This window comes from Megascapheus bottae, chromosome 12, assembly GCF_031878675.1.
Source record: "Megascapheus bottae isolate mThoBot1 chromosome 12, mThoBot2.hap1, whole genome shotgun sequence".
Taxonomy (NCBI): Eukaryota; Metazoa; Chordata; class Mammalia; order Rodentia; family Geomyidae; genus Megascapheus; species Megascapheus bottae.
In genome coordinates this window covers 39,345,177-39,367,039 of record NC_143520.1, presented here as the reverse complement: position 1 = coordinate 39,367,039, position 21,863 = coordinate 39,345,177, and the positions used below count along the sequence as shown (strand labels likewise).

The window sequence follows — 21,863 nt, the reverse complement described above, 5'->3', positions numbered from 1 at the left end:
GTTAAATAAAAAGCCCACAGTGGGAGAAGATCTTCACTAACCATACAACAGACAAAGGCCTCATATCTAAAATATATCTACAGCTCAAATCATAACAATTTGTGTCTCAAGAGAACAGAGGCAGGGAGCTCTTGCTTCTCTTTACTTTGACATATAAGCAGACTGCTCCCATAAAGCATCATTGTGTAGATCCAAACACATTTCATTCATACTAATAGAAACAGTTGGTAGCTCTGTGGTCCACACATATAGCAGGCCTCCTTAAGTCTCTTGTAGTTATACATTAGACTCCCACAGTTCACTTGCATGCTCTTGGAACCCATTCTTCATTGCGTCATTGCCTGTCTTGCTATAGCCACTCTGGGAAGCTGGGTCAAGGCTCCCCTGCCAACTTTGCCAGGACCACTATCCTAGATATTGTTTTACAGCTTAGAATGGCACTTTCCTTTACATTCAAAACTATAGAATTCATACCAATTGTGCTCTAATATTATTGAGGACACTTTTGATTATTATTGACAGAAATTCAATTCACATTGTTGTAAGCCCAATGAAAAAACTTTGTAAGATCATATAGCTGATAAATGAAGGGAAGGCAGGGCAAAGTCCAGGGTCCCACAGTATTTCATACCATGTTAGAATTGAGTAGGATCAGACTCTGTTTCATAGGCTCCAACACATTCTCCAAAAAGAAATAACATTCAGGAGACACTGTGAGTCTTTATTGTTGTTGTTCAAGGCTGAGAATTTTCTACTTTCAAAGTATTTCATTAAAACAGAAAGAATTTTGTTTTGTAAGATCTTCTTAAAACCTACCTAGGCTACCTTCTTATTATCCCTCTTGGGCAAAGAATAGAGTTTTTCTTCTAGGGAAACAATGTTGTGTCTACAAGGAGACTGAGTGTGTTTTATTTCTATGGATTGGTAAAGATGAGTTCTGAGACTCACATTTTCCATTCAGTTCCTGTTGCATGATACCGACATGGATTCTTCCAGAATTACTGAATAGCACAGATTAAATGTCATATAGATTACAGAGAAGCTGTACTCTAGGGCATGTAGGCTGCTGCATTGAACATTGGAAAACTCTGGAACATCAGTGGGGTGTTTAGCTTTATATTTGAATTCACTCTTCTGATGAATACCAGTAAACTTAACTAGCAAAAATTCAAGATATGCATATGTTTCTGAAAATTTTGTGGTCATTTATGTATATGTGATATATATATAATATTTTAAATATATAAATAAAATATTGCTTGTAGTATATTAATTATGAAAGAAATTCTATATCTGGGCATTGGTGGCTAATGGCTATAATCCTAGCTATTGAGGAGGCTGAGCTCTTAGTCCCAGTGCAAAGCGATCTGGGTAAGAAAGTTAGATAAGGCATAAACAATCTATAAACAATCCAAAAATTCATGGGTGTGGAGCTGTGGCTTAAATAATAGAACACTAACCTTGAGCAAAACTCAGAGACAATACCTAGGTCCTGAGTTCAAGGCCAGGATTAGTGTCCATGTACACACACTCCCCCCCCACACAAATATACACATGTTTACAATTACAGCTACATACACATGAATATACAAAGAGAAAAAGGAGAAAGAAAGTAGGCATGATCTGAGGGAAAAACCAACAACAAAATAAAAGTGGAAAGTTGGAAACTTACTCTCCTCATGTCTTTTCTCCAGACATCATGCTTTGGTAGTTTCTTTTTGTTCACATACACACAAGCTATATAGAGTGAAAAGGTTTATTACTTCTCCATTATGTAGGAAGTGTTTTATTACCTACTAGAAGAAATTAGTTTTTATAGAAATTATCTTTGAATAACTACTATTTTCAGTCAGCACCCTTCAGTCAGGCAACATTTAAGCTTTGTGGCTGTCAGCTATTCAGTGTGCATTAGAAAATCAGCTGGTGTTCACAGGCTTTGAACCCTTCCATCAGACCCATGACTGACAGACAAGGCAGATCTCTGTAGGTTGGTGCTTGTCAATTGAAGCTAGTGCCCCTTTCAGAGGAATTATAAATTGCATCATGTCTGATTCTCTATTGCTTTATCTTAGAGGTACTCCTGTAGCATTATAATTAGAGAAGTATGAAAAAGAATTAGTGGGGAAGAATGATGATGGATAACTACATGAATGTGGTACATTTAAAAAAAGTTCTTGATATATTGTCATAGATTTATCTGACATCCCTTGCAGACAGTCTAGGAAAGCAACTTTATATGGAGAAAATTTGAGGGAGATTTTTCTACATGACATCCCCAAAACTATCTTTCTGCCTATGTGGTCACAGTTTTTCATGTCTGCCAATCTAATATCCTTTTCAATCATAGTTCCAAAAATCTCCCCAATTTTCACAAGAAAGGATATTTTGTAGCCAAGAAACTATGACTGTTTTGACTGCCTTTGATGTTCTGAAACAATATTAATTTAGCTAACTACAGGAGTTCATATAAAATTTCCTCTTATACGTAGATCTTGTATAATAATAATGGAGAAAAATTCAATTTTGTCCCCTAAAAAGGCTTCATTGCTAATGAGTTTATAAGATACTTTTACATATTATTATCAATAATTCTTCTTTCTTTTTTTTTTGTTTTTTTTTTTTTGCCAGTCCTGGGTTGAACTCAGGGTCTGAGCACTGTCCTTGGACTTTCTCAAGGCTAGAGCTCTACCACTTGAGCCTCAGCACCACTTCCAGCTTTTTCTACATATGTGGAACCAAGGAATCGAACCCGGGTCTTCATGCATGCTAGGCAAGCACTTTAACCACTAGGCCAAACTCCTGGCCCAAGATTCTTTCTTTCTTATTTTTTATGTCATTGTGTCTTGGCACTGCTATGTACTGTGCCATTTCTTACTGTAAGCATGGAGCATTATCAGGAAGGCATCCCCCTATTCATGTTTCTTCTGCTTTTTATTTTCCAAACTCACCAAAGGCTGAGAACAAATAACAGCTCCTGTAGGCGTTGTGGGTGATGTATAAAGAGACGAATCTCTTACCCATTCTGCTCAGTTCTCTGAGTCTAAGTTGTTATCCAACATTTCTCCAAGACAAAAAGCAAATGAAATGCTTAAGGTGCCATAGGCTTCTGTGATCTTTGTTTAATCTGCTGGTTATTTCTTCAAGCCTGTCTCTGTGGTGGCAACATAGAGACACAGTGGTATTCATAGATCTCCCTGTGGAAGTTCACATGGATGCTTCTGATCCAGTAGCACAGTAGAATTTCAGTCCTTGGATCCGATACACCCTCCTGAATCTCATTTAGTTTTTGTTTTCTTAAAATGAATTGACCTTTCTTCTGCCATCTTCTCCTTATATTCTTCAGCTCAGTACTGTACTCATTCCTTTGTAAGGATTTTCAGTAGAATTATATATAACACCAAAAGTATTGAGCTAGTGGGAAAAAATATTAATTTCAGTGAAGGTGAACTGAATCTATGATCAGGAAATGATGGTGATAATTTTTCTATTTAGAGCCTAAAATTCCATTTTCACATCTGTCTACTTTTAGTTTAAGAGAGAAATAATGCTATGTTTTGGGTTTATTTTATGAGGTGCGGCTAAACTACAACATTTACAAGAGTTAACTTGGAAAGTGGAAAAAAACTCTGATTCATTTCATATTTATTCACATAATCTATAATAAAGAATAGCAATAAAGGAAAGTAATAAAACACAATCTAGCTTTAGCTTTCACATATATAAACTGGGGACAGTAATTTGTAATATATTTTTGAGGAAATTTATGGTAATATAAGTAAAGTGACTGTCCTACTTTTCCTGTGGAAGCTTACTTTATATACCATTTTACTTGTTGGATTATGTGCTCTCTGAAGAATAGATATACATTTTCATTCTTTTCTGTGGCAATCTCACGAAAGACAATGATGATCCATACATAGCTACTTATATTTATCGGTGATATTGCCCTATTTAATTGAAATTTAGACAAGAAAGCGAGTGTTTGGCAGACTTAGCTTTAGTGAGCTTAGTTGCTGTATTGCTTTTAGAACAGAAAACCTGGGGGATGTCTAATGTCTACTTGTAGGCATAAATGCCAATGTGTATAAGTACTAACAATAGTCCAAGATTTTTGTTTTATTCTCAGCTTATGATGTGACTGGATCCCAGTTAGTTTTGACAAGGGCAGCACAAATGAAAACTGAAAATAATTTATTGACTGAGCAATGCAATTTATAGATCCATGGATAGATGGATGCAATTGATTTATAGAGGAAACCTGAACATGTTCCTCAATGTTGTAGAGTATGAGCAATGCAATATCCATAATTCCTCAAAAGAGAAAATTAAATTTATGTAGGTGCTTTACTTCTTGCTGGTTGTAAAACCATGTAAATCATGAGGATCTGTATTATGTTTTATTTAAATACAAATGATAAGAAAGTGAAAATATAAGCCAATACACAGCACAGTACTGTTACTTTAGGAGAACAGAGGATATTCTAGTTGTGAGGCAGCAAAACTTGGAAATCATTGTAGATTTTAGTTCATTCAAGTCTAGTTCAGAGTCCCGTGTCTCGCCGGCATCTCTCCTCATGGTGTCCCTAGGAGGGTGTTGAGCCTTTAGGTACATTTTGTTTGGGTTAATGATATAACCTCAGAGCTACGATATAAAAAAATCAGACATCCTTTTCTTTTTTGAGTTTTGATTTTCAGTGTCATGAGGTTAGAGTCAACATTGGCTGCATCATGGGTTCGAGCAGGTAGCCGGTTCTTAAGTGAGATTCTAAGAGACTAAGATTCTAAGAGTCTAAGATTCCTTCAATTTCTTTTTCTTAAATGTTCTGAATCTCCAAAGGTGTACAGGTAGTTACATATCCATCTAAGAATATAGTGCTTCCTTTTTTTCCATTTTCCAGGAATTTATTTTTTTATTTTCTATTGTTAGGATAGAGGGGTTAAAGTTACATTCATCAGGTAGTAGGTGCAGGACTTCTCACACATTGATACCCCCTCTCATGTTTTGTCCCCTAGTGCTTCTTGATCAAAGTCACTGCTATCATTTTCTGCCATTTCATCCAATCTCCCCACTGTAGCTAGACTCATTTATAGGGAGGATTTCCCAAGAAGAAGAAAATTCAATTAAAGCACTCTATTTCTCTATATTCTCAGCCTTGACCTACTGTAAGTAAGCTTAGATACTGGTGGTATTCTGAAACCTTATGACCATTTCATGTTAGATTCCTTGGTGGTGATATTTAAGAAGAACCCCTCTTTCTTCCATAACACTTTGAACTTTACCACCTTTCCATCTTATTACTAATGATGATATAATTGTAAGAGGGATGGACCTGAATTTGTTTCCACTCCTGCCTCCTAGCCTATCCTCCTTCCTTCCTTTGTGGGAAAAGTGGTGGGGCAATCTACCTCTTATTTTACTTATTTACCCCAGGCAATAAGTTAATGATGACTTTTTAAGATGTTATATATGAAACAGATTGGATTAATAAAAAAATTAACAGGTAATTAAAGTGGCTGACTGAATTTGAAATCTAAACAATGGGAGAAAATATGAGCTCCAAGGAAGAAAGCTATAACTACTAAAAGCTATATACCATGAGGGCCAGAGGGTTGAAAAATCCAAGCTAAAGAATTTTAGACTGATTTCTCAGTCATTTCTTTTTAGGTAACTTCATTGTTGTTGTTGCTTTTCAGAATGTCATTATTTTAGTTTAATTTTATTGTCAGGGTGATGTACAGAGGGGTGACAGTTACATGGGTAAAGGAATGAGTACATTTCTTCTCAAACATTGTTACCCCTCCCATTTTTTACTCCCACTTTTCCCCCAAAGTTGTAAAGTTTCATTTCCAGTATATTTTCATGTGATTAACACGGTTACATTGGTTCATCCTTTGTCCTTTATCTCATGATTTTGATCTTCCCTTGTCCTTCCCTAATTCCAATAAATGTCTGTACAATAACTGGGTACCAAAACCATGTACAGTGACAACAGGGGATAAACTATAGGGGAAAGGAATAAAAGAAAAAGAAAACTTCACATTGTACATGAAAAAAAATAACCACAATGAAAAACCTCTTGCTTCCATATCCTGGATTTCATATCATTTAGCATCATCCTATATGATCATTTGTACATAGCTATTGAACTATTGTGATCCTCTGCTAGGAATATCCCAGATATATATTAATTGTTACAATGAGGGAATCCATGAAGCCAATGTTTCTTTGAGTCTGGCTTACTTCACTTAATATTTTTTTCAAAGTCTTTCCATTTCCTCACGAATGTGGAGATGCCATCCTTTCTGATGGCAGCCTTGAAATACATTGGGCATATATACCACATTTTCTTGATCCATTCATAGAACAGGCCTGAGGGACAATGGAATAGAACTGAAGCCCAGAAATTAACCCACTATTCTGTCCTAATTTGAGGCATTCATCCCATTATACATAAAAATACAATAAAAAAGATTAGGAGGCTGCAAGTTTAGACTAGTGGTGGAGTGTTTGGCCAGCATGCACAAAGACTGGGTTTGATTCCTCAGTAACACATACACATAGAAAAAAGTCAGAAGTGGTATTGTGGCTCAAGTGTCAGAGCTCTAGGCCTTGATAAAGCCCAAGGACAATTCCCAGGCCTCAGTTCAAGTGCCAGGACTGGTAAAATAAAAATAAAAAACCAAACAGATTAGGAATCCATGTCTAGTCATTGTAGGGAGTGAGATCTATACAGATAGTATATTACAAAAAAAGAATGATGTGGAAATATCAGTGTTGTCATGACAGAAGTCTCAAAGCAAAAAGCTGCAAGTGTTAGGGAACCAGTTATGTACTAGAGAGTAATGACATGTTGGATTGATGTCAAAATGTCAAAACAAATAGCAGAAATGAAATGCTGATTTATCTGTGAGAGAACCATTCCCATAAGTCTATTTATTTTACTGGATTACTGATAACATTAGAGGCATATTATTTATTTTATTATGATCACATCTGGCTTATAGTGTCTTATTTTATATCCAACATCCATATGATACTCTTTTATACTTCTAATTCTCCCAATTCTCATAAGATAGGCTTCAAAATAACACACTTTTAGCTGGGTACATTAGCACTTGTCATGTTCCAAGTCTAAGCACAATTATGAGATCCCATTAAAAATAACCAAAGCAAAATGGCTGGGTATATGAGGAGTTATGGCATGATTGGTAGAGCAGGTGCCTAACAAACTCAAAATTAAAAAAAAATGTAACTCCTGCTTCAGAGTTACAAAGATAAATATAAAAAAATTCATGTTTACATAGCATCTGCTTCTTTTCTTTTGCTGGGTAAGAATGGAATCTAGCGGACTTTTGTTCTTTTTCTATTAGGTTTTAGAATGAGGCAACGTCATGTCCTCATGGAATCCACAGGGCCTATCGGGCGTTGCCCTCATTTGGTGGAATCTGTTCCTTGTGAGGATCCAATGTGTTATCGGTGGCTGGTATCAGAAGGAATCTGTGTAGCTGATCATGGAAAATGTGGCCAGGGACATCGCATCTTGAAGGCCGTCTGTCAGGATGGAAAAGGTATGACTCAATGGTGCACTAAAATTGTTACATGACATTCACAAATGGCAGATTGCCACTCTCCAAGGGTCATTCCTCAGGGAGACAAACACAGTCTTTTCTACCTTTCAAAATTCATAGTTTGGCCAAGTGTTGTATTGCTGCAAAGTGAGCTGGAACACTTTGCATGGAATTACACGTTCTGTAACATAAGAGTATTGCTAATGCAACATAGTGAAACCACAGAGTTCACCAGAGCCTTTCATTTGTCATGACAAATAGAAAGAAGAATTAATTTGGATAATCTTAAAAATCTATCAGTTCCAGTGTTATTTGCTGTGGTTGAGTTTAATACATAACATGCTTTTTATATATTATTAACAAATGTGACCTTGTAAAGATGCTAACCCAGATTCCCCTTAGTTGATGAGTGGATCAAGAAGATGTGGTATTTGTACACAATGGAATTCTATGCTGCTGTCAGAAAGCATGACATCGCCCCATTTGTTAGGAAATGGAAATACTTAGAAAAAATCATATTAAGTGAAGTAAGCCAGACTCAAAGGATATTAAATGTAAGAACCTCCAGGATATAGAAACAAAAGCCATATAATGAGTGATTGTTGTCCTTAATATAGTATGTTATCTCTTATGTCTTTTGCTGTCCCTTGGTTATCTCATATCGTTACAGTATCTCACTTTGTTATCTGATATATTGGGTATAATTGTATTTGGTTATTTGAAATTGGATAGGAAAGGGGGGAAAACAAGATGAAGGGTGGGATAGGTGGAAGGAAATGGGGACCATGACATGAGAAAGGGTATCAATATTTGTGAAGTAATGTACAAAGAACATTTTCTATAGTGAATGTAATATGAAAAATTATAATACATGTAGTTAATCTTTAGAGAAGAAAATGGAAAGATCATTGGCTTGCCTGAGACTCAAAATCAAGTGACATGCTTTGTCATTTTATGGCAGATATTGGAGAGTTGTGTCCACAACAGTAGAAATTTCTTCTACAGCACATGCTTTGCCTTCTCTATCAGTTACAGAAGTTTCAACTTCCTCAGGCTACAGCAGGCTTAGTTTCATTGCTTTTTCCTGGGAAATACGAATTTTCAGCTCTAACCTATACTTGCAACTACTATGGGGAAAGCTGGTGTAGATGCTGTTTAATCCTTGTATGTATAGTTACATATACATATATTCTAATATATACTTATATATATTATATATATAAAGAAATATGACTCAATATTGGAAAACAAAATTCATAATTATACTAAAAATTACCTAGATGTCCTAACTTGGGGGGAAATGGACTTATTACTGTTTAATGGTTTCTGATTTTCAAAGGGAAGAGACAGGATAGTACCAAAACTGTTACTACATAAGCATTACTCAAAAACACTGAATGATCCCAGATTCATTCTTGGGAGGTGATTCTATAAAAGTTATCATCAAGCTTGAGCTAGTGTTTAATATCTGTAATAATAGCTACTCCGAAGGTTGATATTTGATCATGTAGGTTCAAAGCCAGTACAGACAGGAAAAGCCATGAGAATAAACCCAGGGAAAAAAATGCCAGAAAGGGAAAATTCAGAGTTAAGGCATAACTCAAATGGTAGAACAAGACTATGACTAAGTGGAAATGAAACCTTAAGTTCAAGATTCAGTACATACACACACACACCACACACACCACACAATGTTGTCATCACTATGTTGCAATTGACTGGGATTTTGGCTAGATACTTCAATTTTTACCTTCCCAATCTTACTTATCACACTTTGAGCTGCAATATATGAGCAAGGAGAAAGAAGAGAGGAGAGAAAAGAATGGAGAAGGACAGGGAGAGGGAAAGGGAGAGAAGGAGAGAGGGGAGGGGGAAAGAGAGGGAGAGGAAGAAGTGGAGAGGGAGAGGGAGAACGAGTGACAGGGAGTGTGAGAGGGAGAGAGAAAGAGAGTAATGGATGACAGGGTATATGATTAGGATGATCTTGAATAAAAATGGAAGAAACATATCTCTTTTGTTAAGGTGATTAATTGTGTAGGATATTTGGATCTGAGGTCTTGGAGAAGGTTGCTGCTCTATTTCTTTTCCTTTGTTCTGGGCCAGTGGTTCTAATGCTACCATGAATCTGAATCATGTGAAAATACAAACTGTACCTATTAGTTCCGGTTCTGATTCAGTTGCTGTGGGATAAACTCAAGAATTTTGATTTCTCACCAATTCCCAAATAGTGCTGATGGTAAAAGACCAGGAACAAAGGTATATGAAACACTATTCTAGGGTAAATGAGATCAATGGCAGCCCTCTTAATTTTAGAATACAATTTCAGTCTTCCAGAGCTAGGCAAGACATAACTTGTACTTAGAATCAACAATGTATTGATTATGATCAGTGGTTTGTTGTTTCCTGCTGGTGAAGTTATTCTTAGGAATCATGAAATATGTTACTGTCTTTCCAGAAGCAAGCAGTGAGCAAATATTCTTTTATGCCTATATTGTTACCTAGATGGATTACTAAAAGATCAAATAGTGGAAAGCAATTGTGTTCTCTGGCAGAAACAGAAGACACATAATGTGTGAGATGAGTTATTTCAGTTTAGAGGAGAGTTTTCATTTTCAGCAAGCTATCGTTTTCAGACCACCGACTGGTAGCCATTTGGTATCTGTGTTCTTACTGAAGGAAGTGTAGTGATGACAAATACATTGTATTAAATTTTGAAATGAACCTGACATTGCAGTTGAAACTGCCAATAAGATCAGACTGTGCTATTCACACTTCAGGTATCAGACTGCAAAAGAGATTAAATTTGAGAGTTCCTATAGACTTGTTCGTCATTCCTTTCCTTTTAGATGTCTTGCTGTAAAATTAAAGATGAAACCTAAATAATGTTTGTCAATGAAGGAATCTGAAAAAAATAGAAACTTGTTATAATCACAGTTTTCTCACCCAGGTTTGACAGGGAAGATGGAAAATAAACTGGAGAAATAATTTAAATGCTAAAGAGAGAGCTGCATTTATCTTATGCTGCCTGTTGATAAACAGGTACTATATTTTGAAAAGCTTCCTTTTTCACCCTGCTTCCTACCTAGATAGTCTAAGACAGCTTTCTGCTTTTTATTGGGGCTGAGATAGCCAAAATAATGATTGCATTGAAATTTCCATTCAACTAGTATTTCACAATCACATAAAGTATAGTCTGATTTTTTCCACGTTTAAAAATATTTTTTATTATCTTTGAGTAGTTGTACAAAAGAGTTGCCATTCACCAGAGCAGCTCATGAATACAGTGCATGTTGATCAATGTCACTCCTTTTGACAGTTTCACCCTCCCGCCCCATCCATCCCTTCCTTCAGTTTCTTAACTTTTAGATGATATATTGAACATTTTTCCCATTTAACAAAGCAATTTATATATGCTATGCACCTTTCCCTTGTATTTCTTGATTTTGTGATACATACAATGAATTCTTGCCTGTGTTCTCCATCCTTCCCTTCATTATTCTATCCCTTTCCCTTTGGCTCCAACCCCAATCCCTGCTTTCAAGTACCTATTTCCTTGTACTTATTTTGTTGGGCTTTGACTTAGTCTTTTTAAAGAATGATACTATTTGAGGTCTCCATAGAGTCTATTTATTATACTTCAGTTAATGCATTTGTAACCACTTGCTTACCACCTAATGTGTTTACTTATATATTCATAAGCCTATTTTAGCTATTACCACACAACCTATGATTCTCTGGATCTGGAAATACATCAAATAAATCACTTCCTGGCTATACCTGTGTCTCTTATAGGATAACCATCTTTTACTGAAATTCCAACTGGTCTATTAACTTTCTGTTTCCTTTCCTAATGAGTCAAGAAAAAAAATAAATCCAAGATCACGCTAATAGCTTACGTTGTAGTAATGAAATTGCCAACTCAAACATCTTGTAAGAATATAAGAACATCACATTCTTCATTGCTTTTAATTTCTTCCCAGAACGTACAGTTTCCCATTCTTTGTGTATCCCATTATATTATTAATAACACAAATTCACCATAGCATTTGTCCTGAGGATATATTTTGTTTTCTAATTTGGAAGAATGTTTTAAGGTTGTATTTGCCGGGTTCATATCATCCATGCTTGGTGGTTCTAGATGCAGCATCTCCCAGTCTCTATCTATGTAAACACAGAAAAATACATAGATTAGACACATTTCCGGCGTGGTAGAATAATTTTCCCTGATGCCACTGTCAATATGACTATATAAGGAAGTGCCATCAAAGGCTGCTCAAGCTCTGTTGATTTCAATGTTTTTTTGTTTTTATGTTTATTTTTTTAATTTTTTTTAATTAAAGGACATACTAAATCCACTAGCACAACAATATTCATTGCAGCACTATTTACCATAGCAAAGAAATGGAAACAAACCAGATGTCCCTCAGTTGATGAGTGGATCAACAAGATGTGGTATTTATACACAGTGGAATTCTATGCTGCCATCAGAAAGAATAACGTTACCCAATTTGTAAGGAAATGGAAAGACTTAGAAAAAAATCATATTAAGTGAAGTAAGCCAGAATCAAAGGAACATAGTAGGCTCGATGGTTAACCTCATTTGTCATAATCAGTAGAAACCTTGGGCTCTCCTAGCAGAGAGTTACAACAGAACAAAAACTAAATACATAAGGCCATATAAAGACCAAGGCCATGGGACCAAGACATGAGAAAGGGTATCAATGTTTGTGAAGTAATACACCTTCTATCTGGCAAATATAATGTAGCCCTTCTATTAATTACAACAAAAATATATATGGAAAAGAAAACATAGATACAAAAAGGCCATTTAGGATGAGGCTGAATGAAAGGACCTCCAGGATATGGAAACAAGAGCTTTATAATGTGTGATTGTTGTTCTTAATGTACTATGTTATTTCTCTTTTTATTGTCCCTTGGTTATTCTCATAGTGTTACAGTATTTTACCTTGTTATCTGGTATATTGTATATACCTTTATTTGTTTATTTGAAATAGGAAAGGGAAGGGGGAAAACAAGATGAGGGTAAGGGATAAGGGGAGGGAAATGAGGACAAAACATGAGAAGGGTTATCAATGTGTGTGAAGTAATGCACCTTCTATCTGGTGAATATAACTGTAACATTTCTATAAATTACAATAAAATAAGTAAGAGATGTAAAAAAGAATTTATGACACTGATTTTTATATCATCTTTAAAATGACATGTTTAACAAACAAGTATTCAAGAATGGAATCTCTATATACATTCACTGGCACTTAGGTTTTAGAACATAATTAAAATTAGTCTGAGGGTTTGTATGTCATAGATACATATCGATTTCAGTGTTTTTTAAAAAAAGTAATGAAACTGTGAGGAGATTTCCACCATGCAATGGCAAATCAACTAGAAAATAATACCCCTTAATCTCATCAAAACTTTTTGAATTAATAAATTGAAATAACGTAAGCAGAAGATATATTTTGAGTCTCCCCAAAGGAGCCTGAATCTGTGAACTATATCAAACCATATAACTCTGTGCATTTTTATGTATAACTATGATAAAATTTAATTGGTAAATTAGGCACAATTAGAGATTAACCACAATAACTGATGAAATAGAATAATACTATAATCTAATGAAAGTTACATAAATATGCTCTCATTGTTTCATAACGCCTATTATACTGTACTTACTACTCCTTTTGTGCTGATGTAGATATTACAGTGCTTAAGCAAGAAGATAATACAATGCCTCAAGGATGTATTAAGAGGCTGTGGAGTGAATGGCATAGATATTGTGAGGTAGTGTTTAGCTACTATATATGAGTCAATTGAATACAAGCATATTGATACTATTCTATTTACTCTGATATTAAAAGGTATGTAAATAATCAGCAGGCAATCAGCCAATATAGTATAAAGATTCTGGACAGGGAATGGGTTCAGAACTCAGGCAGGACAGACATGGTACAATGGACTTCATTAAGCTACTTATGAGGAAGAATGGGAAGAGGTATCAATGTTCAAGAAGGAGCACACCCACTACCTGATGAATGTAATTGTTACCTCTCTATACATCACCCTGACACTAAAATACAATAAAAAAGGGGAAAACGATAACTTACAATGTCATACAACTTAGAACTTACAGAATATTTCTTCAATTTTTCATTAGCTTTTGGACCATAATTGACCTAAAATAACAGACACACAGTAAAATTGTAAATAAGAATGGTGACTACTACAAATATATTTTAGATTAAAATTTAAATATGTAATCTATATTTCACACTTTATTGTATACCTGAGTTACTTTTGATTTTTCTGCCAAGACATAATGTCATGGAAAGATGTGGAAGAAATAGTAAGGATTCTTCCAGTAAACACACACTTAACAACTACAGTAATTAAAGTAATTTATCTTTAATCATATTGCCTATTATGGGACAGAAGGCCAAAGAGTGAAGAGGGTAAATGTAGCTAAATTACGTGATGTACATGTGTGAAAATAGAAAAATAAATCTTGTTGGGATTAATTTGGTAAGAGTGGATGGGACAAAGGAGAGGAATGAAAGGAATGAGTCTGATCAGGGTATTACATTCATTTATGGAGCATGTCAAAAAGACATCCATACAATTAATTGATCCAAGTAAAAATTAAAGAAGACAAAAATATAAGAAAAGCTAGTGTCTTGCAAGTAAATTTAGGGTTATATTTACACTAGTTGTTTTCTTTTGCTTCTAGATAATTTCATCTGTAAGGAAGCCTATAGGAATCCATATTTCATACTTATTGGTCCTCTTCCTACTAGACATTTGTGCTATTTGCCCTTCAAGTCATGTTCATGTTGTTACCGTACGTGGGACACATACTTTCATCCTTGGATTTTTAACTGTTTCTATTCTTGTTAGACTCTATTGGTTGTAGAAAATAGTAGATATAATGGTGACATTAAAAAAATGCATGTAAGGTACTTTGATCGTATTCTGCCCTACATTTCTACTTCTTACTCACCTACTGCTGAGTCCTTCCTTCACCTCTAATTATCCCTCTTCTGTTTTTATATCTTCATTTATTTTTGTCACTTCTTGCTGTTATTTCCTGAGCTGAATCCTATTTTTAAAAGTCTGTGCTTGTCACTAGAAAAAATAGGAATAAGAGGTAAATTCCTCAAAATAGTTAAAGCCATATATGAAAAACCTAGAGCCAGTATTATACTCAATGGTGAAAGACTGGAACCGTTCACCTTAAAATCAGGAAATAGACAGGGATGCTCACTGTCTCCACTCCTCTTTAATATAGTGCTGGAACCCTTAGCCAGAGCAATAAGGCAAGAAAAGGACATCAAAGGGATCCACATAGGGAAAGAAGAAATTAAACTATCCCTATTTTCAGATGACATGATCCTCTACTCGAGCGACACAACAAACTCCACTCCCAAATGTCTAGAATTAATAAACTACTTTAGCAAAGTGGCAGGATACAAAATTAACCTTCAGAAGTCAGTAGCCTTCTTGTACACCAAACAGAAGGCCAAATCAAGAAAATGATCGCATTTGCAATAGCCCCCAAAAGAATAAAATACTTAGGAATATACTTAACCAAAGATGTAAAGGAATTATTCAATGAAAACTATAAAAGCCTAACAAAAGAAATTAAAGAGGACACTAGGAAATGGAAAGATATCCCATGCTCATGGCTAGGGAGAACCAACATAGTGAAAATGGCTATACTGCCAAAATTGATATATAAATTAATGCAATCCCCATTGAAATCTTAAAGACATTCTTTACGGAAATAGAAGATATAATCCAAAGATTCATATGGAGCAAGAAAAGACCTAGAATAGCCAAAAAATTCTAGGCAAAAAGAGTAATGCTGGTGGTATTACAATACCAGACTTCAAACTCTACTATAGAGCCCTAATAACAAAAACTGCTTGGTATTGGCACAAAAACAGACCAGAAGATCAGTGGAACAGAATAGAAGACCCAGAAATAGAACCACATACCTATAGGCAACTTGTATTTGACAAAGGAGCCAAAGATATACAGTAGAACAAACACAGTCTATTCAATTATTGGTGCTGGCAAAACTGGGCAGCCACATGCAGAAAACTAAAAATTGACCCTAGCTTTTTGCCATACACAAGCATTAACTCAAAGTGGATAAAAGACCTCAACGTCAGACCCCAAACCATGAAACTGCTACATGATAAAGTAGGAGCGACACTGGAACTCATAGGCACAGGCAACAGATTCCTGAACAGAATCCCAGGGTCACAACTGATTGGAGAGAGACTCAATAAATGGGACTACCTAAAAATAAAAAGTTTTTGTACAGATAAAAACATAGACGCACAAGTAGAGAGACAGCCAGCCAACTGGGAAAAGATATTCACCAACAATACATCTGACAAATGTTTAGTATCCAGTATCTACAGGGAACTCAAGAAACTAATCCCCCCAAAACCTAATAAACCATTCACTAAATGGACAAGGAAACTAAAGAGAGACTTATCAGAAGAAGAGATTAAAATGGCAGAAAAGCATATGAGAAAATGTTCATCATCTATGGTCATAAAGGAAATGCAAATAAAAACAACCCTAAGATACCACCTTACCCCAACAAGAATAGCCAAGATTTTGAACTCAGACAATGACAGTTGCTGGCGGGGTTGTGGAGAAAAATGAACCCTACCACACTGCTGATGGGAATGCAGACTAGTTCAGCCACTCTGGAAAGCAGTATGGAGGTTTTTTAAAGAACTGAAAATAGACCTTCCCTATGATCCCACCATACCACTTCTGGGCATGTATCCTGAACATCATTACCCAAGATATTATAAGGACACCTGCTCAGCTATGTTTATCTCTGCACTATTCACAATAGCCAGGTGATGGAAACAATCCAGATGCCCTACTGCAGATGAATGGATACAGAAAATGTGGTATATATACACAATGGAATTCTACATAGCCAACAGACAAGATAAAATAATGGCATTTGCAGGGAAGTGGATGAATCTAGAGCGAATCATGTTGAGGGAGACAAGTCAAGACCTCAGGAACGAAAGGTGCATGGTATCCTTAATGTGTGGCTATTAATCCAAAGAGTACAAGAGCAAGGACTCAATAACTGCATACCCAAAGCTATGGACATGGTAATGGAAATATAAACATAACTATACAGACATAAAAACCTATGACTCTATAGACATAATGTCTTATTTCATGAATTAATATGTTTTTATGACCTACAAACCCTTAGCCTAATTTTGATTAAGTTCTAAATACGAAGTCCCAGTGATTGTAAATAGAGATTCCCCCCTTGTACACTTGATTGTTAAACTTGTCATTTAAAATATGATGTTGGGCCTGGAGTTTGGCCGAGTGATTAAAGTGCTTGCCTAGCATGAACGAAGACCCGGGTTCAATTCCTTGGTACCACATTCATAGAAAAAAACGGAAGTGGTGCTGAGACTCAAATGATAGAGCTCTAGCTTGAGAAAGTCCAAGAACAGAGCTCTAGCCTTGAGAAAGTCCAAGAACAGTGGGAGTTTGCACTCCCATCAACAGTGTAGTAGTGATCCCTCCTGGTCACATCCCCTCCAGCATCTGTTATTATTAGTTTTCCTGATACTGGCCATTCTAACTGGAGTGAGGTGGAATCTTAGCGTTGTTTTGATTTGCATTTCTTTTATGACCAGAGATGTTGAGCATTTCTTCATGTGTCTATAGGCCATTTTGTCTCTTCTTCAGAGAAGACTCTCTTTAAGTTTTTGGCCCATTTTTTAATGGGATGGTTGTTACTTTGGAGATTAGTTTTAGCGTGATTCAATTTTTTGAGTTGTTGATATATTTTAGATATGAGGCCTTGTCCTTTGGTTGGTGAAGATCTTCTCCCACTGTATAGGTTGCCTAATTAATTTACTAGCTATGTCCTTTGCCATACAAAAGCTCTGCAGTTTAAGGCAGTCCCACTTTTCCAGCCTTTCTCTGATTTGTTGTGATTCTTGGTCCATATTAAGAAAGTTTCAACCTGTGCCAAGGAGACCTAGTGTTTCTCCTATTCCTTCCTGTAAAGTTTTCAGTGTGTCAGCTTTTACCTCCAGGTCTTTGATCCATTTGGAGTTAATTCTAGTGCAGGGTGACAAAGATGGATTCAACTTTAATTTTCTGCAGGTGCTTAACCAGTTCTGCCAGCACAACTTGTTGAAGAGGCTGTCTTTCTTCCATTCTAGTTTTTTGGCTCTCTTATCAAAGATTAGGTGGCCATAGGTCTGTGGTGTAATATTTGGGTCCTCAGTTCTATTCCATTGGTCTTCAGGCCTGTTCTTGTGCCAGTACCAAGCTGTTTTGAGAATTATAGCCCTGTAATAGAGTCTAAAGTTTGGAATTGAAATTCCTCCAGTACTATTCTTTCTGCTAAGAAGTGTTTTTGCTATACGGGGTCTTTTATTATTCCATATGAAATTTGAATTACCTCTTCTATTTCTTTAAAGAATGCCATTGGGATATGGATGGGTATTGCGTTGAACTTGTAGATAGCCCCTGGCAAGATTGTCATTTTCACAATGTTGATTCTTCCAATCCAGGAGCATTGGAGGTTTTTCCATTTCCTTAGTTCTGCTTTAATTTCCTTTTTCAGAGTTTTAAAGTTTTCATCAAAAAGGTCCTTTACATTCTTAGTTAAGCTAATTCCTAGGTACCTTATTTTCTTTGAGGCTACTGTGAAAGGAGTTGCTTTCCTGATTATTGCCTCATTTCTCTCACTGTTGGCGTAAAGGAAGGCAGTTGATTTTTGAGGGTTAATTTTATAGCCTGCTACTCTTCAAAAGTTTTGAATCAGCTCAAGGAGCTTGGGAGTAGAGTCTATAGGATTCTTTAAATACAGAATCATGTCATCTGCAAAGAGGGATAGTTTTACTTCCTCTTTCCCTACTTGGATCCCCTTTATGCTTGCTTCTTGCCTTATTGCACTGGCTAGGAATTCTAGTACTATGTTAAAGAGTAATGGAGAGAGTGGGCATCCTTGACTCGTTCCTGATTTTAGAGGGAATGGCTTCAGATTTTCACCATTAAGTGTAATACTAGCAGTAGGTTTCTCATACTCAGCCTTTATTATATTGAGGAATGTTCCATGGATTCCTAGTTTCTCCAGAGCTTTTAACATAAAGGGGTGTTGGATCTTGTCAAATGCCTTTTCCGCATCTATTGAGACAATCGTGTTTTTTTTCTTGCTCCTGTTGATGTGTTGAATTATATTAATTGATTTGCATATGTTGAACCAGCTTTGCCTCCCTGTGATGAATCCAGCTTGGTCATAGTGTATAATTTTTTTAATGAGTTGTTGTAGACGGTTGGCCAGTATTTTGTTGAGAAGTTTTGCATTGATGTTCATCAAAGATATAGGTCTATAGTTCTCTTTCTTTGATGAATCTCTGTCTGGTTTGGGGATGAGGGTCATACTGGCTTCATAGAATGTTTGGTAAAGAAGCTTTTGAATTTCGTTGAAGAGCTTGAGGAGTATTGGTGTGAGCTCTGCTTTGAAGACCTTATAGAATTCAGCTGTGAATCCATCTGGCCCTGGGCTTTTCTTAGGTGGAAGTTCTCTAATTGCCATTTCTATTTCAGTGCTTGAAATAGGCCTGTTGATTTGGCTTAGTTCTTCTTGGTTCATTGTGGGTATGTTAATATTGGCTAGGAATTCATCCATTTCTTCTAGATTCTCAAATTTGTTGGCATAAAGGTTTGAGAAGTATTCCCTCATGATATTCTGGATCTTGGTAATTTCTGTCATGATATTACCATTTTTGCCTGCGATTTTGTTTATTTCCATATGCTCTCTTCTTTTTTTGGTAAGATTTGCTAAGAGTTTGTCAATTTTGTGAATTCTTTCAAAGAACCAACTCCTTGTTTTGTTGATTCTTTCTATAGTTTTTTTGGATTCCAAATCATTTAATTCTGCTTTGATTTTAATAATTTGGTTTCTTCTGCTGGGATTAGGGTTGGTTTGTTGCTCTTTTTCCAGGAGCTTAAGGTGAGACATTAACTTGTTGGTTTGCGATTTTTCCAACTTCTTGTTGTAGGCACTCAGTGCTATAAATTTTCCTCTGAGGACTGCCTTTGCTGTGTTCCAAAGGAGTTGGTATTTTATGTGCTCTATATTGTTAAATTTCATAAACTGTTGGATTTCTGTTCTGATCTCTGTGATAACCAATTGGTGATTCAACAATGTGTTGTTCAGTCTCCATGTGTTACAGGGTTTTCGTTGGTGGAGATGTGTGTTCAGTTCCAATTTGATGCCTTTGTGGTCTGAGAGTGTGCATGGAATAATTTCAGTGTTTCTGAATCTGTCCAGGTTTGTTTTATGGCCTAAGATGTGATCTATTTTGGAAAATGTTCCATGTGCTGCTGAGAAAAACGTATATTGTGTTGTCGCTCGGTGGAATATTCTGCAGATGTCTGTTAGATCTAGTTGGTCTATATAGTTGTTCAGTTCCAAGGTTTCTCTGTTGAGTTTTTGCCTTGTTGATCTGTCCATAGGTGAGAGTGATGTGTTAAAGTCACCAACATTCACTGTGTTTTGATCTATGTATGGTTTCAGTGTAAGTAAAGTTTGCTTGATGAAGTTCGGAGCTCCGGGATTGGGTGTGTAAATATTTAGGATCCCTATGTCTTCCTGGAGGAAATATCCCTTTAGTAGTATGTAGTAACCTTCTTTGTCTTTTCTTACTAATTTTAGTTTGAAGTCTATTTTATCTGATATGAGGATGGCAACTCCAGCCTGTTTATGGGGGCCGTTAGCTTGATATAATTTATTCCAACCTCTCACTTTCAAAAGATGATTTTTTGGGGGGTAAGGTGTGGCTCTTGAAGACAGCAGAATGATGGCTCTTGCTTTTTGATCCAACTAGCCAGCCTATGCCGTTTAATTGGCATAAAAAAAAGTCTGTGCTTGTGGAGCCAGGAGTTTGGCCTAGTGATAGAGTGCTTGCCTAGCATGCAGGAAGGCCAAGGTTCGATTCCTCAGTACCACATACATAGAAAAAAGCCGGAAGTGGTGCTAACGTTCAAGTGGTAGAGCTCTAGCCTTGAGAAAGTCCAAGGACAGTACTCAGGCCCTGAGCTCAAGCCCAGGAGTGGCAAAAAAAATATTCTGTGCTTGTGATTCTCACTTCTAATCCTAGCTGCTCAACAGGCTGAGATAAGAGGATCATGCTTTGCAGACAGGTATAGCAAACAAATCCTTGAGATTCCTATCTCCAATGAAACATCAGAAGCTAAAACTGCAGTCATGAATCAAAGGATAGAGCATCAGCTTTGAGTGAAAGAGCCAAGTGGGTGAACAAGAGTCCTGGGTTCAAGCCCAAGTACTGGTGCACACACACACACACACACACACACACACACACACATACACACACACACACACACACACACACACACACACCTAGGTCAATATTTTGTAGTGTTTTCTCCTGTCTACCTTTAGTACTTTGTCGAGTAGTTTAGGGTAGGTGAGATTTTGCACGTTCTACGAAAGTATTCTACCCTTGAGCTACATTTCTACCTTCCTCTAATATTTTCAATTTTCTGGTCTTACATTAAGGTTTTATCTATCTAGAATTGTTTCAATAATTAAGAAACAATAATCTAGTTTCATTCTTCTGCACATGAATATCTAGTTTTCACAGAACCATTTATTGAAGAGGCTGTTATTTCTTCAACTTGAGTTTTGGGAATCTTTGTCTAGAATCAGGTGACTGTAGATGTCTGGGTTTATTTCTGACTCTTCTATCTTATTTTATTGGTTACACTATCTGCTTTTATGCCATCTGTGTTGGTTCCCAGGGCACTCTGGTATATTTGGGATCACTAATTCTCTGCAGGCAGGACCAACAGCAGCTGCTCTAACTTTGCTCCCCTCACCTTCTCTCCATCACAGCCCACATTTCCTGCTGCTAATTTCTCTGGGTGGTATCCTAAGAACACTACCTGCAGCCAAGGCTTGCGGCCTTTTGTAATTCTGTCAAGGAGGCATTGTACACTGACTGTAATCAGTGATTTCTCTGCATCTTCTAGGAATAATCCATAGAGGTTATTCTCTAATAATAGGATCTTTATCAAAGTAGCTTCTAGTTAGAATTTGTGGTGTGTGTGTGTGTGTGTGTGTGTGTGTGTGTGAATGTGTGTGTGTTTCTTCTTCCACAACTAGCTTGAAGTATAAGGGGTCAGTTTCAGACAAAATCCCTTAAAATTTCTGAGCATTTGCATGGACCTTGAATTCT

The 21,863-nt window shown here is 36.3% G+C and overlaps 1 protein-coding gene across 1 annotated transcript in view; it reads left to right on the top strand.

Annotated features, from left to right (window-relative positions):
- Thsd7b (thrombospondin type 1 domain containing 7B) overlaps positions 1-21,863 on the top strand; it is a 719,928-nt gene that overhangs the window by 236,120 nt on the left and 461,945 nt on the right. Inside the window, exon 6 of the mRNA XM_090343132.1 lies at positions 7,372-7,569. Coding sequence (XP_090199258.1) covers positions 7,372-7,569 — 198 coding nt within the window. The remainder of the gene's footprint in view (positions 1-7,371; positions 7,570-21,863) is intronic.